At 37.8% G+C, this 21,194-nt stretch overlaps 1 protein-coding gene and 1 long non-coding RNA gene across 9 annotated transcripts in view; both read left to right on the top strand.

Annotated features, from left to right (window-relative positions):
- The window catches only part of nbeab (neurobeachin b), a 200,273-nt gene that overhangs the window by 36,668 nt on the left and 142,411 nt on the right, over positions 1–21,194 (top strand). For all 8 annotated transcript variants that reach the window (XM_040037702.1, XM_040037703.1, XM_040037696.1 and 5 more), the window contains exons 2-8: positions 9,530–9,761; positions 11,407–11,507; positions 11,740–11,835; positions 13,284–13,405; positions 15,286–15,412; positions 18,700–18,819; positions 20,853–20,999. In XM_040037702.1, coding sequence (XP_039893636.1) covers positions 9,530–9,761; positions 11,407–11,507; positions 11,740–11,835; positions 13,284–13,405; positions 15,286–15,412; positions 18,700–18,819; positions 20,853–20,999 — 945 coding nt within the window. The remainder of the gene's footprint in view (positions 1–9,529; positions 9,762–11,406; positions 11,508–11,739; positions 11,836–13,283; positions 13,406–15,285; positions 15,413–18,699; positions 18,820–20,852; positions 21,000–21,194) is intronic.
- On the top strand, positions 4,507–7,573 carry LOC120737164. The gene is made up of 2 exons (XR_005696690.1): positions 4,507–6,150; positions 6,565–7,573. It is a non-coding gene; the product is annotated as an uncharacterized LOC120737164 (long non-coding RNA).

Here is a 21,194-nt window from a genome sequence, read left to right as displayed (position 1 = left end):
CCCATCTGCCTTAAATGGCTTGACCTTTATTTTGGTGACATTTTCAGACTAAAGAAAGAATGGCCCTGAGTGGGCTTCCAGCTCAACTCTTCAGAATTGTTCCCTGGAGTGGCAGCACCATTTTGTCGCAAGGCACGGCGGCATTTGCATAACATCTTGATCCATTTTTCTTTTCATGTCATTTGTTTCGGCACGTTGGAGAAAGCCTAAAAGCTAATAAGGTTAGCAGTTTGTTTTTTGCACATTTCTTTTTCTCCAAGCAAGAGAAATTCTCTTGTATGAATGGTTTCCCAAATTAGTTTGACATTTCGTTTTTGAATATGGTTCTCAGCTTCATATTGTTTGTAGTTCCATTATGACTTGGAGAGCTCTAATTCTGTATTTTCTATCCTCATTTTATCTGCAGAGGTGAACCCCGTTATCCAAATTCATAATCTTATTTCTGTGGTTTAACTGTGACTTTTTACTTTTTATCTTTCCATTCTTTTTCTTTTTTAATGCAAGAACACCCAAATTAGCATATTTGTTTTCAGAAGTAGAGAATTCTTTTTACCTTCCTTTTCGGTTCTCTTCTGTATTTGTGATACATTATTCAAAATACAGACATTTGAAAATTATTCATTACTTTTTCAATGATATTTTTTTAAAATAGACTGTGGGTCTAAATCCAGACTTATTCTTGTGTTTTGTGTGAATGGATTGTGCTACCATTACATAACACTCTCTTTCATGTCTGTTATTATTTCACACTTCTGAGATTTATTTGTCTTTTTCTCCTTGGTGTTTAAAAATATATATATTTTTGCAGAAACCATGAAGAAATGAGCAAAGTTGTTGGGTGAAAAAAAAAAACCCAAGTATGCTGCTTGAATATTGTATTCTGCATTTAACTCCCTCTGGTGCTGTTAAGCACTTGGCTGGGGAATGGTCAGTTTGTTGTTTCCTCCTCTTTACTTGTGCATGCCACATTTTTCATCATCCCCTTGACTGCATTGGTTTTTCAATAGATGGGAGCTGCTGGCTTTCCTGATTTTTGTAGTTGAACCTTACCAGAGTTTGTCTTCCAGGTTGTGATCCTGGAATAAGCCACAACAGTACACTGACCTCCAAGCAAAAACTGCGATGGTATCTGGTTTTTTTTTTTTGTTTTGTTTTTTTGTTTTCTGGTTGTTTTTTTTATACGTGTGATGACTTGCTGGTTGTTACCAGCACCACACATCATATATATATATTGGAGCTTCATTCTCCAACTTTTATGCATCATGAGCACTTCTTTTTAGCCTTTTTGTGCAAGTTTAAAGTAGTTCTGATTGGCAAACTCAACATTATCAATCCTGTGCATTCGATGATTATGAAGGTCCCAGTTAATTTTTTAGGGATAAATACAATGGTAACCAATTTTATTAACAGAATGGACAGTATCTGTGTGATCTTGAAGACTGCATAAATTTGTCTTTAAACCAGGGGCACTTCTCATTTTATCAATTTAAAAATATCAGGGAGGATATTCGTGCTCTCCACATCTGCTTTCAAGCGACTCCGTCACTGCAGCAGTCTTTGTAAATAGGACATCACTTCTATTTATTTTCACCCAATTTAGTGGCCACTATAGACTTCCCTTGGAAACTGTCTCAAGTCCAGTCATTGCTGCCTGTTGTCATGGCGACAGTAAGCCTCTAGCCCTGGCCTAATCAGAAGTAGTTGAAAGTGGGGGGATTGTCGAGGGCTCAGATGTAACTCTTAATACTGTGTCTCATGGCAATGACACACAAGTTGTTTGATGGAAAAAAGTTATTTAAAGGTATTTAATTGAAGTTCATAAAACCCTGTCGCACTAAAAGAGAGTGTCCACTGGGGTAAGTAACGGACACCTTAATTGCTTTCAAATTTTTAGTCATGCTACCAAGTAAAATAAATACCTACTTGGTGGACTGCATATCCCATCATCCCATTACAGTAAAAATATTACAAACTTCTTAACTTTATGGAGTTTGCCTTGTGTCGTCATGCTTGTGTGAACTCTGGCTTTGTCCCACAGTCCAAAGGCATGCATGTTGATTTACTGGTGATCCTAAAAAGCCTGTAGGTGTGCATGATAGCATGAATGGTTGTCTGTTACTCTGTGTTCCCTATGATAGACTGGCAATCTGTCCATGATGCTCCCCACCTTTTGCCCATTCACAGGTGGGATAGGCTCCAGTCCCATTATGACCTTGGAATCCATAAGTGGTTAAGAAAGTGAATGGGTGGCACAACAATCTCTGCTGGGTTATTTGTAATTTAATAGGAATATCAGTCTATGCAGGTCAGCCAGATGGAATTACTGATTGCATATATGGTGGTGAGCAGCTTAGTGATGCGCCAGTGTGCTTGAGTGACTGAGAGACATTATTACTACTCCTTACTTCACCTCTGGTTTGTGAATGGAAAGTCTTTCTCTTGATTTTGAGGCGCTCTATAGTGAAAATAGCTAGCTGTCACTCACCATCCTGACATCTGACAGCCTGAGCTGCATCCATACGAGTTAGAGCCTAATTAAGGTGGTGTTGCTCTCCCGACTCACATTGTAGTGTTTTCATAAGCTTCCTCTCGTTTTTATTTTTTTGCAACCCATCGACCTGGCGCTGCACTGAGCTTCTGGGCATCTTAATAGTCTCAGGGAGATATTCTTAATTGAAATTATATGTTTAGCCATAGCTACAGGAAGCAGGTTTTCCCCTTCCATTGGCCCTTCCCCTGTGAATAGGTAAATGACTGTCTGCAAAACCCTGATTTTTAAGCACAATGGGTACTTGTGAATTGTTGGCTGCGGAGTTTTCTTCTATCAATTATACCAGGCTTCCATATGACTAAGACTTTCTGTACAGGTGGACGTACATGTGTCTGTGTGTTTCTCTGCAATCCAGTGCTCTCGCACTATGCAGAACATTTATGCCTCTTTGATGTTGATGTTGGCACTTTCAAAGAAATGTCAAATGATTCAGTTCCATTTAAGTTTGTGTTTGAGTGAAAACAAAGTGAATACAGGTTGGTAGTTGCACAGAGACTATAATAAATGCTAAAGATGAAACTTGATATTCTGACTCAGAACTGCAAGACAGACCTTAACACTCAAACACCTAAAAGTCTTCAGATGGAGCCCATCCTTTTTTAGAATCTTCCCTTTAGTGAGACGAAGCGGCAGAAATGAGCATGGGATTAAAAGTGACATTATTTGGATCCTCCAAAGGACACATACAGAAATCAGAAACATTATTTTCCCCATTTGGATAAATAAAATGTCTGAAAAAAGTTGGTGCCTGTAATAGTTTTTTTTTTTTTTTTTTTTTTTTTTTTAAACCTATTGCTTTAAATAATTTTATTTAACCTCTTTCCTATAAAGAGAGCATACCTTTTAGTATTTTTTTTCATAAATGTAGCTAAGTGTGAAATCACTATGTCAGTGGCAACTGTGATTAGGTGTACAACCCTGATTGACAGTTCAGCTTTACAACGATATCTGATCACATCTCAAGATAAGACTTGAAATAAGGCTTAAAGAGTGCAGAACACCACCATTTGTCTTTTTTTCCCCCATATTCATACTGATGGAAGTTTAGATGTAATTTCCCATAGCCAGACTGATATTAACCACCTTTAGCAACCTTGAATCTTCTTATTTATAACGCTGTTTTTTAACAGGGCTTTAATGATTCAATAAATTCATAGACTCTTTAAACCACTAAAGCCACTGGCTTACTTTTTTGACATATAGTTAACCAGTTTCTTTCAGTTTGATGATGTAATTGTGTCTGAATTTTTGATGGTTGTCTTTTACAAAGCTGGAGTTTTACAGTGCAGATTTGCGATCGTTGAGTGTCAGTGGGAAAGGATTTGGCAGAGGAGCTCAGTCTCACCAGCACATTCAGACACCCTTGGGTTTAAATATGGTAAACAAAACAAAACAAAGCTACCAGTGCTCTATCATTGGGAATCATCAGGGGCAGAAAGACAGTTGCAAAATAAATTAGAGCACAGTCACATCCTCTTTCTGTTTCCTTATATAATAGTGTTTTAGATGGGTCCTTTAAAGCAACACTGTATGGGCAAAAGTATTCAGGTGTTTTCAGTCCCTTTGCCATGCAGACTGCTTTGATGAATACAAGAATGGGTTCTTTCTACAGAGCTCACTGAATTTGACTATGGTACTTTTAACAGGTTTCCATTGTTGCAACAAGTCAGTTAATTAAATTTCTTTCCTCTTAGATATTCCACAATCGACTGTAAAGTGGAGAAGTCAGAAAGGTTGAACAGGAAGGTTGCTGAGCACAAATGTATTGGAGATTATGTATCGGAATTTCAGGAGCAGGACCACGCCTCCAAACACTCTCCTTCCTGTTGTCATCTACACAGGTTCCCCCACTTCTGCAAGCTGTTCATTCTTGTTTACGTGTCCCACCCTCCCTCCCTCCTTGTTCTCAATTCTTTAACTTCTTCATTTCTATTTAGTGCATGGGGATCTGCCAGGCCCCTATCGAGGCCTTCCCCAAACCACAGCTCAATTCATGTCAAAGCATTCACTTTTACCTATTAAAACGCTGTCAAACCTAAAATGAGGACGGGGACCCAGCTAGTGAAATAGTTAAATGTGAAATTCTCTCTATGTTGATTGCAACAGGTATGCAATTTGTGACAAATTAATAAAGTTAGGGTCGCTGTATTATCAGAAACAGATTGCATGTAACAGATTTGACGCAGAACAGACTCAAACAGAGTGGAAAAACTAGAACACAACTGGTTGCAACAGTAAAACATGATTATTTTTAAACTGCAATGCCACATCTTAGTAAGGACTCATAAAGACCTACACATGTTAGGAAAATCTGTGTGTCCTGTTTGTCTGGGGGAGAAAAAGGATTTTTAAATCACCAAGTATTATATTGGTATCTGTCTTAATAATCCTACCTACATCAATTATCTCATTATTTTTGCCTCTTCAGGTCTTTAAGCAGTGCACACAGTATTATAGATTGCATTAGCTATCATTTTAGATGGTATTGGACAGCATTAGAGATTTAACAGTGATCATTGGAAGGAGCTATTAGAAGTGTTATGCTTTCATTTCACTCTATAGGAAACTTTAGACATGACATTTTCTTTCATTCATCGGTGTAGTAGACATGCCTTGAAGTGCCTTAATTACTTAAGACACTTTTTCTTGACTTATGAACACAACATGCTCTTCCGTCTATCACACTTTTTGTCTCGTTTGTGTTAGTCTTTTGCGACAACCCCTGACAGACCGGATGGATTTGTTGGAGAAAACAACCTTCAGGCCTTTCCAAAGATTTTCAAGCAAATTCACCTCCAGACCATAGCTGGTGTCTTGATCACTGGGCATTAAGACACATATCACGTAGCATCTGCAGCACTGTCTTTGCTATGTGCCGAAAGGTCATTGTCATGCTGAAAGGTGAATCCTTCCTTTGAGGTCATCTTTCTTGAAAGATGTTTCGGCTTTTATCTTTGTTTATGGTTGCCTCACTACTACTGGTTATGCTGGGACCATCATCTTCTCTGCTAACCAGGTGACGAGCAACTGCAGTTTGTTTCCTGTTTATTACCCCCATGGTGTTCAGGCTGGTGTTCCGAGGAGAATATTTTCTACTCCTGCTGTCAATTTTGCTATCATTAAGAAAACTCCAGGGAGGCTAAGATAACCATTTAATATAGGAGCGGGATCTATCTAGCTACTCTTCCAAGAAGGTCTAATTAATGTAGTGTAGAGCTCTGTTGGCAGGTTTTCCATCATCACAGCCAGACCCAGAAGTTCTTTTACACCATCTAAGCCTAAGGAAATACATTTTTTTAGGGGCCAGTTATAGTCGGTTTTTCCATGATAGCAAGCCTTTGAATGACAGTGGAAACTACAATTGGTCTTAGGAGCAAACACCAAAAGCATCATCTCAGTACAAACCAGTAATTTTGCTGTCCACCCATGTCAAGTCTCCAACAAAGAATCACCTGACCTTTTCAGAAGCTGAATAGGGACATATCAAACACAACTGTAGAGGATGACTTGCTGTAATTTACCACAAATCTTTGCTGTCTGTACTCCCTTTGTTTTCCCTGTTTTTCACTTCAGCTGTGTTGTGTGCATCTTGCTTTGCAGTGATATAGATATATTACAATATATATTAGCAATAATATAGATATGTGAGTATATTACAGAAATGGGTCTATTATGGTATGTTATAATGTACACGGTATGAAGTATGTTGTGAATATTCTATAACTATAAGTATGTACAGGCTGTAGTGAGTACAAGCTATGTACAGGCTATGAACAGGATATAAATATGAAAAACTATACAGAATATGAAATAAATAACTTTACAGAATCTGAGATATACAGCTATACAGAAATGGGAACTATGCAAGTTGTAAACAGTTGTAGGATTAAAGATTATCGAATGTACAGAATGATTATTTACACAGAGCTATACAGTAGTGCAGTTAAGATAAGTGAGGGTGTAGATAGTTTCTACAGAGGTGCTAGTGCTAGTGGTTGTGAGTGGTGGTTCAGTCCATGTTTTCCTTACTCACTTGATATAACTGCTTGTTTTATGTGGAATAGTAATACTAGTTTGGTTTTGCTTTTTAGCAACAGTTTGTTGCAATTTTATGTTTTCTGCAGCATTTCCTTCTAAGCTTGGTCATTTACACTGATTATGGGGTTTGCATCTGAAACTAAGCAGTGTTCAAACTGTGCATTGATGTTGAATTGAATTTTTATATGGCTGAGATACGCTGTGCTGTCCACCTGTTAAGTGTGTAATCAGTGATTCAATGTCTTTATGTGCCTCTTGTAAGATAATGGGTGAAAATTATTCTGAGGAACCAAACCTGCAATTACTTCACTTCTCGGGATTGTGACGTGCCTGTGAATAGTGTGATTAATGGCAATTGCACTTAAGAATTATGAGGTTTAGTCTAGATTTTATGGCTCTTTTCCCTCTTATTGCATATGCTCTTGGATGACGAACATCATAGCGACTAAAAAAGGAGTCTTTTGTCTGATAATAATTTACTGACAACCTTTGACAGCATTTGAATTGCAGGAAGTTGCTTTCATCATCAATCTTTTGATATATTGTTATTCTTTATGCCTCAAACAACCACACATTAAAAATCACATAAATGCATTGTGATCTTGGGTAAACCTCATGCTGTAAAGACACAGTCACAGTTCATAAAAGAAGGGAACATGGCAGGTGCTGCATAGACTGAACTGTTAAATTTTCTCAATACAATATCTGTTGACATCATATATGATTAAGCATAATGCCAATTTTTTTTCTTTGTATTATTACACTCACCACTTCATTAGGTACACCTATTTAATTAACCTGAACAAAAAATATCTAACCAGCCAATCACATGGCAGCAAATCAATGCATTTAGGCATGAAAACATAGTCAAAATAATGTGTCAAAGTTCACATTGTCCATCAGAATAGAGAAGAACTTTCCCCTGAACCATCTTTCAAACTGCTTCGAGCTGGTAGGAGCAATCACTCAAATAACCCCTGGTTACAAACAAGTTATGCAGAAGAGCATCTCTGAATGCACTAAAGCCTTGAAGCAGAAGGCTGCACCATGTGCCACTGCTGTCAGCTAACAACAGGAAACTGAGGCTACAGTATGCACAAGGTCACCAAAACTGAGCAATAGAAGACTGGAAATACGTGGCTTGGTCTGATAGGTCTTTGCTTTCTTGGATGGTATGGTCAGAATTGGGCATTAACAACATGAAAGCATGGATCTATATAATGATTTTCCTGGTGTAATGGTGTACCAACTGAGCATCATTTAGAAAAATCACTTCTATGAAATGGTGACCTAAGCTTTCCATCAGTCTGTTAATGTCCAAAACCAGTTAACCTGGATCTAGACTTACACAGACGTGTTACAGCTTGTTTGGGTTTATAGAATTTATAGAATCGTCTGTGCATTTTGGCCATTGAATTGAATTATACCTCATCTTGCCCCCCCCCACCACCTGTGTTTTCAAGCTGTGAATACCTGCTATTGTTAGCATCTCACTGATCAATGTCTCTGTTTTTTGTCAAGAGACTGATCGACCGATGAAGAGGTCTGGTTTGAGAATGGTTTTCTAAATATGTTGACAAGTGATTTTATTTCATTTTTTTAATGTTAAGAATTATTCTACCATTTATAGTTCTATGATCTCCACATGTGCAACAGCTGTTAAATGTGGGGAGATGGCAACAAAGCACAACCAGTAGACCAATAAGATGTCATGGGTAAGCTTTTGGTCATTTATAGCAGACGTTTCCTTAGGAAGTCTATTGACATAAAAGACTGCCTGAACCATCTGCTCTATAGGAAAGTTAACATTGCTCTCAGGTCATTGTTTGATGATGCTTGATTGGAGGACTGTAAGGACTGACTCTTATATATTGAGTCCCTTTTATGTACATAATACCAAATAGCATTACGTATGAATGTTCCCATTATGAATTTTTCCATTTCCCGCAATTATTTTGTAATAACTGTGGGTGTTCTTGTTGTTTTGTGTGTAAAGCTATTGTATGAAACTTTGGTTGCAACACAAATAACTCAAAGTGGGCCAATAAAGATAAATTTTAGCCTCAAACCTCAGCCAGACTGTGTCTGATGAGGGAGAATATGTACATTATTGTGCAGGGTTTTTCTATATTTTATTTTATCTGCACTCTGAGCAAAGACTGTCATTCAGAACTTGAAGTCCTAGCAGCCCTGAAGCGCACATCATTGTAATGTAATTGTGCCAAGATCTGATGATGCTGATTGAGGTGAGACCTTATTTATACCTCCATGGACTAGTCTTTCTCTGCTACTTTAGGCAGCTTTTGCTCTCACCTAGCTATTACCTGTCAGTCACAGTAATGTGCATTGGGTATCTAGGTCCATTTTCCACCTGCTTGCTTTGATGCCCACCAGCAGGTTGTTGACAACACACTCCATAAATACCATGCCCTTTTTTAAAGGGCTAATTTCATGCTTTTTGGTCTCGAAGAACTGCATTATCGATTTCACTTTTCTACTTTCTTAATAGTGATTATCAATTGTGTTTTAAATGGAGCAGTATAGTTATAGTGGCTCCATCTGCCTTCTCCTTTTATTTTGTTGTATGCCAGCTCTATTTTCATGGGTGCTTAAATTCTGATCGAAATCTTGTAGAAGGAAAAAGATTTTCACTTTCTCTTTCCAGTTCTAGCCTTAACCATCAGTGTAGTGAACTGTAACATTTATGAAAGGATCCTATTAGTTAATTCCCCCCCTAGGGGGGAAAAAAAAAAAGTGTGTGTGGGGGGGAGGGTTGAAAGCTGGGTCAAACAGTAGTGTCCAGTGTATAAATTTAATAAAGGTTGCTACTTGCTGGACCATTACATTAACATAGAATAAACTACATCTTAAGCAGAATGTGAAAGGCATAAAAATTCAATCTCTTCACACATTTTCCTTCTGTCTCACCTTATTTTGCAGTTGGTGGGTGGTGAGTTTGATCTGGAGACCAACTTCATTATCCAAGATGCGGAAAGCATCAGCTGCCTGGTGGAGCTGCTGGAGCACTGTGACATCACCTGCCAGGCTGAAATCTGGAGCATGTTTACCGCGGTCCTTCGAAAAAGTGTTCGAAATCTGCAAACGAGCACTGAAGTGGGCCTTATCCAGCAGGTGTTGCTGAAAATGAGCTCAGTGGATGACATGATTGCAGGTACGATAACGATATGATTCTGTCTTCATTTTTTGCCTGTAGTAGACGTAGTATGTGTGTTTTGTTTGGGGTTTTCTTTGTTGTTGTTTTTTTCAGATGAATTGATGGTAATGAATATGATGTTTATATCTAGAAAGTACATAAGAATGTCTGTTAGGATTGAGCTTCAGTCAAAAAGACAATTTCTATGTACTTTTTGCTGAAGGTTTTGGTTAAAAAAAAAAAAAAAAAAAAAAAGGCGACTTAGCCCTAAATTTTATCCAAAACAGTTCTATAGTAACATGATTAAAAAAATATAGAAACATCAACAAATTTCTTCAAAACCAAGTAGTGAAGACAACAGTGTATTTGATGATTCTCATTGAAAATATGAAGGAAATTAAGTGTGTATGGGGATTAGATTTTGTTCAGTAATTTAGCAAATCCACACAATTCTTTGACACATCAGTTTTTGGGAAAAGTCACAATAGCCTTGAACTGGGTCGCCACAGTTGATCATCTGCCTCCATCTCACCCTATCCCCGTTTGTATGTCCTCTTTCACTACATCCATGAATGATTTTGCCTGTGATCTTCCTCTTTGCCTACTCTCTGGGAGCTCCATATTCAACATCCTTTGTCCCTTTTCTTCACATGTCCAAACCACATTAGCCTTACTTCTATAACTTTGTCTCCTCCTAATATACTTTATCTTACATAGTATAAAAGAGGGAACGTCTCTCCTGGTCATTCACACTGAAAGTCTTAGCTGCTTCCACCTTCTTTCCCAATCTTTTTGTCAATGCCACCGCCTCCAAACCATACCTCATAACAGATCTCGCTATAGTCTTATAAACCTCCTTTTTCATTCTCGCTGCTATACTTCTGTCACAACTCACCCCTGAAACTCATCTCCACCTCTCTTGTGCACTGCCCATTGCTTTGGATGTTTGATCCCTGGTATTTAAACTCATCTGCCTTCACTACTGCTTGCATCGTCACTGTTCACTCCATTGCATTCACGCACATGTATTCTTGCTTCACAAAAGGACTTAATATTAAATATAAACTACTGTATTTTACTGTTCTTATCCTGCAATATTTTACATGTATTGGTTAGAAACTAAAGTTTTGGGGGTTTTTTGTTGCAGGGCTTCAGATAAAATATAGATGGAATTAAAATGTGGCACCAGGATTATATTATATCTCTTTGATAACACCTTCAGGTAGAAATAGACACACAAGGATGTAGAGACAACTGAGCTCAGAACCCCTCAGTCTTTGAAGATTAATGTTTGAGATGAGTTTTTTGTCACTGTGGTTTTGTGTACTGAAGTCATTGTCACTGACATGCTGGGCTGTGCAAATTACACCCGTACCCCATCTTACTTCTAAATTATGCTTCAGATGATGAAATTAAAATGCATTTTCGCTGCAGTGTTCCAAGTCATTCTCCATGCAATTTCGGCTTTTCTGTGTTAAATATAAGAATTTCACGGACAATGAACTGTAATCTAAAGTAAAACTGTTTCCATTATCTCAGATGTTCAGTCATATGAATACTTTTCCCCATGAGAAACTCCAGGAAAACCTCCAGCGTGGATGAATTATAATATCAGCAAAGTGCAGCTGCACGTGATGTGTTTATGTTATCTTTGTCTTTAAAGATTTGCTAGTGGATATGTTGGGAGTACTGGCCAGCTACAGCATCACAGTGAGGGAACTAAAAATGCTCTTCAGCATGTTGCGAGGAGAAGGAGGCCTCTGGGTGAGTAATACCAGGACGAGCTGTACATGTGTGTGATTGTTTGACACTGTCACTGGAGTCGCCTCAAGAAACCCATCAACACTGATCGGTCTGTGGCTTGTTCTGTAATTGACTTACTGTCGAATGATTGAATGAAGTAACTGAAAAGATATTGAATGTCTGCTGTCCAGCCAGCCACAGAGAAAGCCTTGCTGTCTTATCTATACCCTTTTTATCTTTGCCACCTGTGCAGCCAAAGCATGCAGTCAAAATGTTGTCGGTGCTCAATCAGATGCCTCAGAGACACGGTCCGGATGCCTTCTTCAACTTTCCTGGTCGCAGCGCAGCAGTAAGCTTTCAGATTGTACATTCTGCCATGAAGCAGTTTTCATACATGCATTGCAAGCATGAACTTTTTTGCATGCACAGTGTGAAAATGCAATAAAAAGATGCAAATGAACCTTAAAATCAAAGATTGCACAGGTAACAAAGGGTTCTGTTAAGAAAGGGGGAATAAGGGGAGGTGTATCCACATACACAAACTGCATCTCAGGTACTTTTTGGTCTGCATAGTGGGCAATACACTTTCTATAATGTGGAATATACCATACTGTGCCTTTTCCTCATTAAGGCTTTGCAAGATCAAAAGCCTTGTTGATGTTTTTTTTCTGGTTTGCTGGATTTTTAATCAATATATTGCAGGATGCTGATTAAAGCAAGTAAATGAGGTGTCACAGTGATGTCATTAAATGTTTTTTTTTTTTTTTTTTTAAACTGATGGTTTAAAAGTTATTTTAAACTAAACTCCTGAAAGTCTTTGAGATTAATTGCAAATTCACTCAAATAAAAGTGGAACTCAAGCAGATTTATGTCAAAGAGGCTGAACACATGCGCTGATAATGTAGTCTGCATGAGAATTATGTCGACACCTAACGCTATGGACGACAGTTCCAGAGCAATTAATAAACATCAATATTTAAGTGGAGGTACATATTTGGATAATTAAAATAAAGACTTTCCTTTACTTTAGTCTCAAAAATGGAATGAAAGTATGGATTCAGGGATGTTCTTTTTGTATTTTTTTTTTGTAGGTGAAATTATGAACATTTTAATTTACATTACTGATTTATATATTTATGTTTAATTTTAATTCATATGGTATAGTATAGTAGCATATTATCCTGCTATAATACACCAGTCTCTCTCTGTGTGTGAACTCCTCCTACACGAGAACTGTTCAGCAGCCAAAACTGGCACAAAGAGGTACATCTAAGGCCCCTGAAGCGTCTTATACAAATCAGATATTATAATGCTATCATAGTGCCCAGCAACCACCTACCAATGGACTAAAATGACCCATATGTAGCATTTATGAACCGGTAACACCTTATGAGTCATTGTGTCATTTTAACTTCACAACAGTAACATCAAATGTATAGCCAAAAAATCTGACTATTCAGATATACTGTATATTGTATATTATGATGTCACTATGCCATCTAACAATGGACTAAAATAACATTTGTATAGTAGAGCAGGACCTGTGCATTGCAGGGAAGCTGCAAAAGTTGGTTAAACTTTATGCAGCCAGTCCAGTATTTATCTTCAATTTATATACTGCCCCTATTTTCTTCAAAGCAAACAAGAACAAAGCTTAGGTGCATACTAGTCTGTATAATTTAGCTTACCCTGTCATGTAACTCAGCGATAGCAGTAGGGGAACATAATTTTAAGGAGCTATCTCTGATGGTGCATGAATTTGTCCTTTGCTATCTTTTCCGTTGTTTTTTGTTTTAGGCAATTGCTTTACCTCCTATTGCTAAGTGGCCTTATCAAAATGGGTTTACATTTAATACCTGGTTCAGAATGGATCCCTTAAATAACATCAACGTGGACAAGGACAAACCATATCTCTACTGGTGAGTACACACTAACTTATGCTTTTACTCCTTTTTCCAATGTCCTCAGTACACGCCCATCCCTCTCATAGGTGCTGTAAGGCCACGTTATGACGCCAAAGAGAAGTAAATTGCGCTTTCCAGTTTTCCATCATTCTAATTGCTTTAGCTTTGTATTAGAAATCATACCCTCTCTGCAGAGGCCTATAAAGCTACAAGCAGTTTTATTGACAAAGCAGTATGGTGTCTGATATGCTGTGACCTACAGTGATTTTTCTCGTCTAAGTAGATTATGACTGCAACTTGTTTTTCAAGGTTAAACTAGTTTTACAGACAGTTTTTTACACACTGGCAGCTCTTATGTAATGTGGTTTGTGAAAAGGGCTTCATTTTTGCCAGATAATATTCATGAATTATAATAAGAATAGGGAATTAGGTGAGATTATTGAGATTAAAACCCACGGAGCCATGAACTACAGCGGCTACACAACTGTCGACTCCAGTGGTGAATTGCCGCTCTGGGAGACGCTATGGAGGTATTAATTTAGTTTTGAATATCTGCCACATAAGGCTCACGTAGCAGCCCTTCCAGGAAGGAGCTTGTGAGTAATTAGTGCTAAAGTCAATAACCTAGACGTGCAGTGATGTTTGGCTGCTCTGTTTATTAGAAGAACTCTGGGAGAAAAATACAAAAGCGACATATAAAAGAATTGTAGTAGGAGAGCGAGCTAATAATAAAGATGAAAAGTCAGAGAGAAGACTAATTGCCCAATAGGTAGTTCAGTGTGAATGAAAGAGTCTGTTCACCTTGGAGAGACTTGTTCTGTGTTTGTCAGATGTACAACATCAAAAAGAAAAAAAATGGCTAAGCTGTGATGTTTGTATTCGTCCAATCATGTTTGTATTCAGCACTGGTACAGTCCCACAAAAAGGTGAGATATGCCAAACTAATCCTGTTTATGCTTTGCTCTGAATGCCTCACAGCTCACTGGTAGGGCATGTAGACAACAAAAAGAATTGTATCTTTAGAAAGGAGTGTGTCCACTGTGTCTTGGCTGCCTCAGCAGTATCCGTGTGTGGATCATATATTTCTCTAGCTCTGCATCCAGCCCTGCGTTGCAGAGGCCTATATTCTCTTTATCTGCCTTGACAAAGAGGTCGGTTTGTCTTAGATGGTGGTGTGGTGGAGTGGGTCTTTGTAGATGGAAGACTAATATAGACCTGAGGATTGTGAAAGTGTATTGAGTAAGTGTCAGCAATGAAAAAGATGTTCATTCCAAGCAGGCTACGAGTGGAGAACTATTGTTCTATTGCAAGGTTGTTTGTGCGTGTACATAGTGTGGGCTGTATAGGGTCGGTTCTTATTGTTTACAAGTTGAATTTCCTCAGTGCTTCTGTAATATATCTTTTACCAGGAAGGCAGGAACATCAGAGTGGAGCGATTTGCCATTGAGAGCGTTGTCAAAGCATAGTCTCGCTTTTCTGTTTGTTTAAATCCATTCACTATATAGCTGAACAAATAACTACAGCTACTTTGCTCTTGTGATTCTTGAGGTATAATATCACAATTCTCTTATGAGTTATTTGTAACTTTTGCAAATTGCTTTCTGGCCGCACAGTGCAAGGTATTTAAAATAGCATGACCACAAACTTATTATGCAGTGCAAAGCCACAGTTTTCTTAATTTCTTTTTCTTTGTTTGGCGCCTTAAGGAGGAAACATACGAATGAACTTGAAAGGATGAAAAAATAAAGAAATTGGACTGCATAATTTGCTAGTCAAAAAGTTCTGCTTTTGTTGCTTTAAAAATATATTTTTTTCTGTTTGTGGCTAAGTACATTTGGGTTACCCTGTCAAGTTTGCCAGCTCATGATTTACTGTGTGAATATCTCTTTCTGCAGCTTTCGCACCAGCAAGGGCATCGGCTACTCTGCACATTTTGTTGGGAACTGCTTGATCATCACATCTCTCAAGTCCAAAGGAAAAGGGTTTCAGCATTGTGTGAAGTATGATTTTCAGCCCAGGAAGGTAAGAGCAGTTTTGGTTTTTTTCCTGCTCCAGGACTCGAGGGCCGGTGTCCTGCAGGTTTTAGATCTTACCTTGGGTCAACACACCTGAATCAAATGATTAGTTTATTACCAGGCCTCTGGAGAACTTCAAGACATGTTGAGGAGGTAATTTAGCCATTTAAATCAACTGTGATGGATCAAGGACACATCTAAAACCTGCAGGACACCGGCCCTCGAGGCCTGGGTTTGGACACCGCTGTTCTAGACCATATATCATTATTTAGACTTCTTTCAGTTACATTATCTGTACCCATGGACTCCATATCTATTCCTAGTAAGGTCTGTGGTGATGAAGACATTTATATATTTCATGATGAAAACTGAAAAAATGTGTAGTAGCTGTAAAAATAAGTAAGTCTAACCCTAACAGTCCATACACACGATGTCTGTTGATGATATTCCTTGTTTTCAGTGTATTTCCTCTTATAGATTTGATTATAGTGTAATGCAGTGTACTTGTATTCATATAGTACTTTTTGTGTTCCGACACTTTATTCTACACACTTCAAGCGCTTTATCCACCTCACATCTATGGCCAATTTAGAATCACCAATTAAGCTGACAAGCATGTCTTTGAACTGTGGGAGGAAACCAGTGTAGCTGTAGGAAACTCCTGGAGAACGACCACAGCTGGCGTTCAAACCAGGAAGCTTCTTGCTGTGAGGTGACAGTGCTAACCACTGCACCAGCATGCCACCCTCTATCGATTCCTAGTGTATTTTCTGTGTGGCGGAAACAGTAGGTGCACAGAGCTTTTCTGCATCAATGCAGTCATTTTATTATCTAAAAGTATAACAAATAAAGGGCTGCATGGGCTCAGGGGTGCAGAAACTCTTTCCTTTTGATATGATTATTTTTCAGTGTACTGTCAGGAAAAAAACAAACAAACATGCCAGTGTGGATTAGGGGATTTAATAAGCTTGGCGGTAAAAAATAAATTCTCTTGAACTGTTTCTTGATCCCAATTGCAATTCCCTGTTCCGTTTTCTTAAATTGACAATTGTGCTTGTTGCCTTTGTCTCTATACTATATTAATGTCTTGAACTTATTGTTACACCAAATCACTACACATAAGTCATGCTGTGTATGTTTCCATATAAACGTGAATGTATTTAAAGCCCCTGAGCAGTCTTAACAGGTCTAATTGGATGTAAATGTAGATGAGAATATGAAACTTAATTTAGCATGAAGTGTCAGTGTAGCGTACCTATCCCTGCAGAGAATGAAAGCTGTCTCTAAGCATGTGTCAAGCAATTAGAGGCTTCACATAAGACCTGGGAACGACTATTCATCTCATTCCAAGTGTCACACTGCAGGTATGGTTTTGTGGAATAACGTAGAAGACAACTTGTTGTAAATTGAGTTTTTAATTGATTTTGAGTTGAGACATCTGTGGATAAGTACAGGTAGCTTGCATTCTTCCCCATAACCAGGAGTCCTCTTTTAAGTGTCCTTACCTTTGTGTGAAGTAGCAGTAATTCTATTAGACTGCTCACATTGCCCTTCCTGGGTCAAACTAATAAAAAGTAGGCATAGTCACGTACTGTAGGAGATGGACAATCTGTTTCCTGCTGCTGTGACTGATTGTCTCAGTCTTACCCTATGTTCATATTATGAGCAGCCTGAGTGCTTTATAGTGGTATGCAGTTCTGCATCGGGCGTCTTATTGTTATCGGCACAAGCAGCTTGACAGGGGGAGCAAGTCCAAGAGCAGTGCAGACACCAATTCAAAGGAGTTCTGCAGTATTTTTAATAAAAAGCAACATCGAATTAACATTTTTAAAAACTCATAATTAAGAGGCCACATATATTGCCTGGACTGCAGTGTCACTGTCTCTTTGCTACATGCCATGTTCCTACTCTCAAGCAAAGGCACAAAAAGTAAAAAGACCGAAAATATATCTTAATAAAAGGTGGAAAAAATATATTTTTCTACTTGATATCATTTAATCCACATTGTTTTGCTTCTGCCTGGTGTGCCTTTGTCCCACTTTCCACATTTCCAACTGCTGCTTCCAATTCCTGCTACTATTGCTTACAGTTTCCTATTTCTTATTATATAAAGAATTGAGAATTAATTTAGAAGAATTAAGTTTTAGTTACTGTTTGTTTGTTTTTGTTTTTTTAGCAGATGAACAGTTGATATGGTCAAATATATAAATACACTCACTGTTCACTTCTTTAGGTTCGCCTTGCTAGTACCTAATGCTAGCAGGGCTGGGACTACTTTTGCCTTCAGAACTGCATTAAGTCTTTGTGGCATCAGTTCAACAAGATGCTTGAATGATTCCCCCAGGAATCTGGTACACGTTGACGTGATAGCTTCACACAGTTGCTGCAGAGTTGTTCATCCAGTTGTACATCCGCAATCTTGTGTTCAACCACATCCCAAAGGATTGAAATGCGATGGTTGTAGAGGTCATTTTTTGTACAGTGAACTCATCATCATGCTCAAGACACCAGTTTTAGATGGTTTGTGACACAGGATGTAATCCTGCTGGAATGAGCAATCAGAAGATGAGTATACTGTGGTCATAAAGAGATGGACATGGTCAGCAACATTAATCATGTATTGTGTAACATTTAGTGAATGCTCAGTTGGTACTAAGGAACCCAAAGAGTGGAAAGAAAACCCCCAACCATTACCATCCTAGTAATGGTCGTGAAATCCCAGTACATCAGCAGACACCAGCAACCACGTCATGTTTAAAGTGATTTAAATAACTTTTGTCTCCATTCCGATGCTCGGGTTGAACTTCAGGTGGTTGCTGCTATATGACTGGCTGATTTGTGTTGACAAGCAATTGAACAGCTTCACCTTGTGAAATGGGCAGTGAAATAATATAATAACAGACCATTAATGTTTACCTCTTTTAGCATATAGTTAATAAGAAACAACTTTCTCCCTCTTGCTAATTTTTAAATTGTTTTTTTATTGTTGCACCCTCTCACCTCTTTGGCTGCAGTTCTCCAGTATTTACCTTCCTTTTGTGTGTGATAAAAATTAGCGGTCTTGCGTCCCTTTGGCCTGTCCTCTGATCTATTATTTACTCTCCTCCTTTGTAAATCTGAGAACATTGTGTAGCAAGCTTCATTTCCATTGTTCTTTTGAACTTTGTGATTCATTTAAAATTATTTGTGATGTTGTTTTATAAACTAAATGATACATTTAGTTAAAACATTAATGACCTAAATACATAATGCTGTATTCTTAAAATCTCAATCTGATTCCTTTCTCACCTTTAGTGGTACATGATCAGTATAGTCCACATCTACAGCCGCTGGAGGAACAGTGAAATCAGATGCTATGTTAACGGACAGCTTGTTTCTTATGGAGACATGGCATGGCACGTCAACACAAATGATGTAAGTCCTCCTTATTTGTTACTTTTTCTCACTGTTGCCGTTTTGTCGTGATTTTAATGCTTCCTGGCACAAGGCTGACTAAGGCTGCCACATCAATGTTTCGCATGGCTCGCGCTCTGTGGGAGCAAAACATGTATACATCCTCAATAATTCTCATTGATGAAATGAGAAAATGAGTTTTAACTCACTGTTTTCCTCTGAAGTCTGTCTAGGGTTTCACTCTTTATTTGAACATCTGTTTGTCCCGGTTGTGCTGCAGTAGATATCAGAATACACTTTTGAGACCCAGTAGCTGTTTTATCTGTAAATAATAACTTCCATTAGACTGAGGATGTCTTTTTTAAAATGTGTGATAACAAGGTGATTTACAGTCTAACAGAATATTTGTATGTTCAGATGATTTCACACAGTTATTTAGAAATGATTAGTGTTGCATTTGGACTTGCAGAGAGGAAACACATTTAGAAAGGTGTGCTTTGAACCAAGTGTAGTTCATGAAATATTCAACCACATTAAATGAAGATGCCTTAATTTGTGATTTTTGTAAAGAAATGTTGCGATACATGAAGAAAAACATGAACATTTGCAGTATTCCATAGGCATAAGCAGGTCTCTGGTCACATACAGTGAGCAACAAATTTATTAGACAACCTGGCAATGTGGTTTAAGCCAGAGCTGTCCTAAATGAACATTTTCTGTAATTTCCAAAATATGTTTCTGTGATGGCTAATCCATCACTATGCATCAGTTTTCACTAAAAATTATATTTTTATTTTGTTATATTATATTTATTTTGCTTAATTGTTGTTGTTGGCCACAAATTTTCAAATTTATTGTTTTACAGAAAAGCAGATAAAATAATCAAACTTTTAAAAACTTTTTATTAAGACGCTAAATTACAGTTGTTTTCCCGCATCCCGTCCTTCCATCCATTCTCTTCCATTTATCCTTAACAGGGTCACTGGAATCTATCCCAGCTTTCATAGGTAGAAAGGCGGGGTACACCCACTAACAGAAAAGTTTTAGTGGTTGAATGTTGTGCTTGATTGATTTCTGAGAAGACCAGAGGGCATAAAAACATGAATTCACATGAACTGAAATGTGACTTTTTTTGTCTAAGTAACAATATAGGTTTTAGCTATAAACAAGATTTTGGCAGATTTTTTTTTTTTTTTTTTTATATTTGGGTTTTCTTGTTATTTTGACAGGTGGTAAATAAATTTGTTAAGGACTGTATATTTGCTGAAAAGCTCTGTGTTTTGTAGACAGTGAATTTTCTTTACTTAGTTGGAAGACATCTAACATGCATTATATGTATAATTTTGATTTCTTCTTCTGTTTCTTCGCTATTGAGGCTACAATCTTAAAGGTTAAATGCTGTCATCTTTAGATATCCTTTTTAATTGCCTTATTCTGTTCTTAACTACAACTCAGATATAGATTATTGTATCTTTCTAAGTAATACAGTCCACTAAAGCTGTATTTCTTAGTTAGCATAAATATGTGTGGTAATGTTTTGGTTGACTGTTTGCTTTAAATCTTACACATGTTGGACATAAAACAGCATTTTTACAGGGTTAAATAGAACCAGATCTCTATCAACTAATCTGATGTTTTTATTCTTCCATTGAACCTCTTTTATAGATCTTCACTTGTTATGCAATTTGCTGTTGCCGCTGTAAATAGCCCTTCGATTTGGTGCTGGATGTAACTAGAGCGCATTTTTTCACTACCACAGAGATTATATAGAGGTTTCATGTCCTTGTAAATCAGGGCCGTTAGGAAATTCTTTCCATCAGGGAATTGTCAACGTAAACACTGAAACAACATGAGAGAATGTTATTTTGAAAAACGAAATTGAATTTCTTGGCTGGAATAGAAAATAAAACACATTTGAAGGACCCATTTGAAAAATCAAATATTTTACATTTTACTTTTTGACCTCTGCGTAATAGAGCTGTGTGATATATATATTTTTTCTTTTTCTTCTAGTCCCTGATGGTGTTGCCTCTTTTTCTATGTCCCTCTTGCAGAGTTATGATAAGTGCTTCCTTGGGTCCTCAGAGACAGCGGATGCTAACAGAGTGTTCTGCGGACAGCTAGGAGCTGTCTTTGTGTTCAGCGAAGCTCTCAATCCCGCTCAGATATTTGCAATTCATCAGCTAGGACCAGGCTATAAGGTATGTGCTTGTGGGTGCCTAAATTAGATTACATGTAAGCAGTCTGCATTACCAATCCATCTGTGAAATCAATGAGCAGCTCTGTCCTGCTGTAGTTCCTTTGCCTTGTATTGCTGTCCTGCTTTTCCTCCCAGATAAACGGCTGCATAAATTACCTACTTCTGGGGAATAATGGCACAGTACACAGAGGAAAGC

The sequence above is a fragment of the Simochromis diagramma genome, unplaced genomic scaffold (genome assembly GCF_900408965.1).
Source record: "Simochromis diagramma unplaced genomic scaffold, fSimDia1.1 OVJJ01000463.1, whole genome shotgun sequence".
NCBI classification, from domain to species: Eukaryota; Metazoa; Chordata; class Actinopteri; order Cichliformes; family Cichlidae; genus Simochromis; species Simochromis diagramma.
This window is presented reverse-complemented; position numbering and strand designations above follow the sequence as displayed.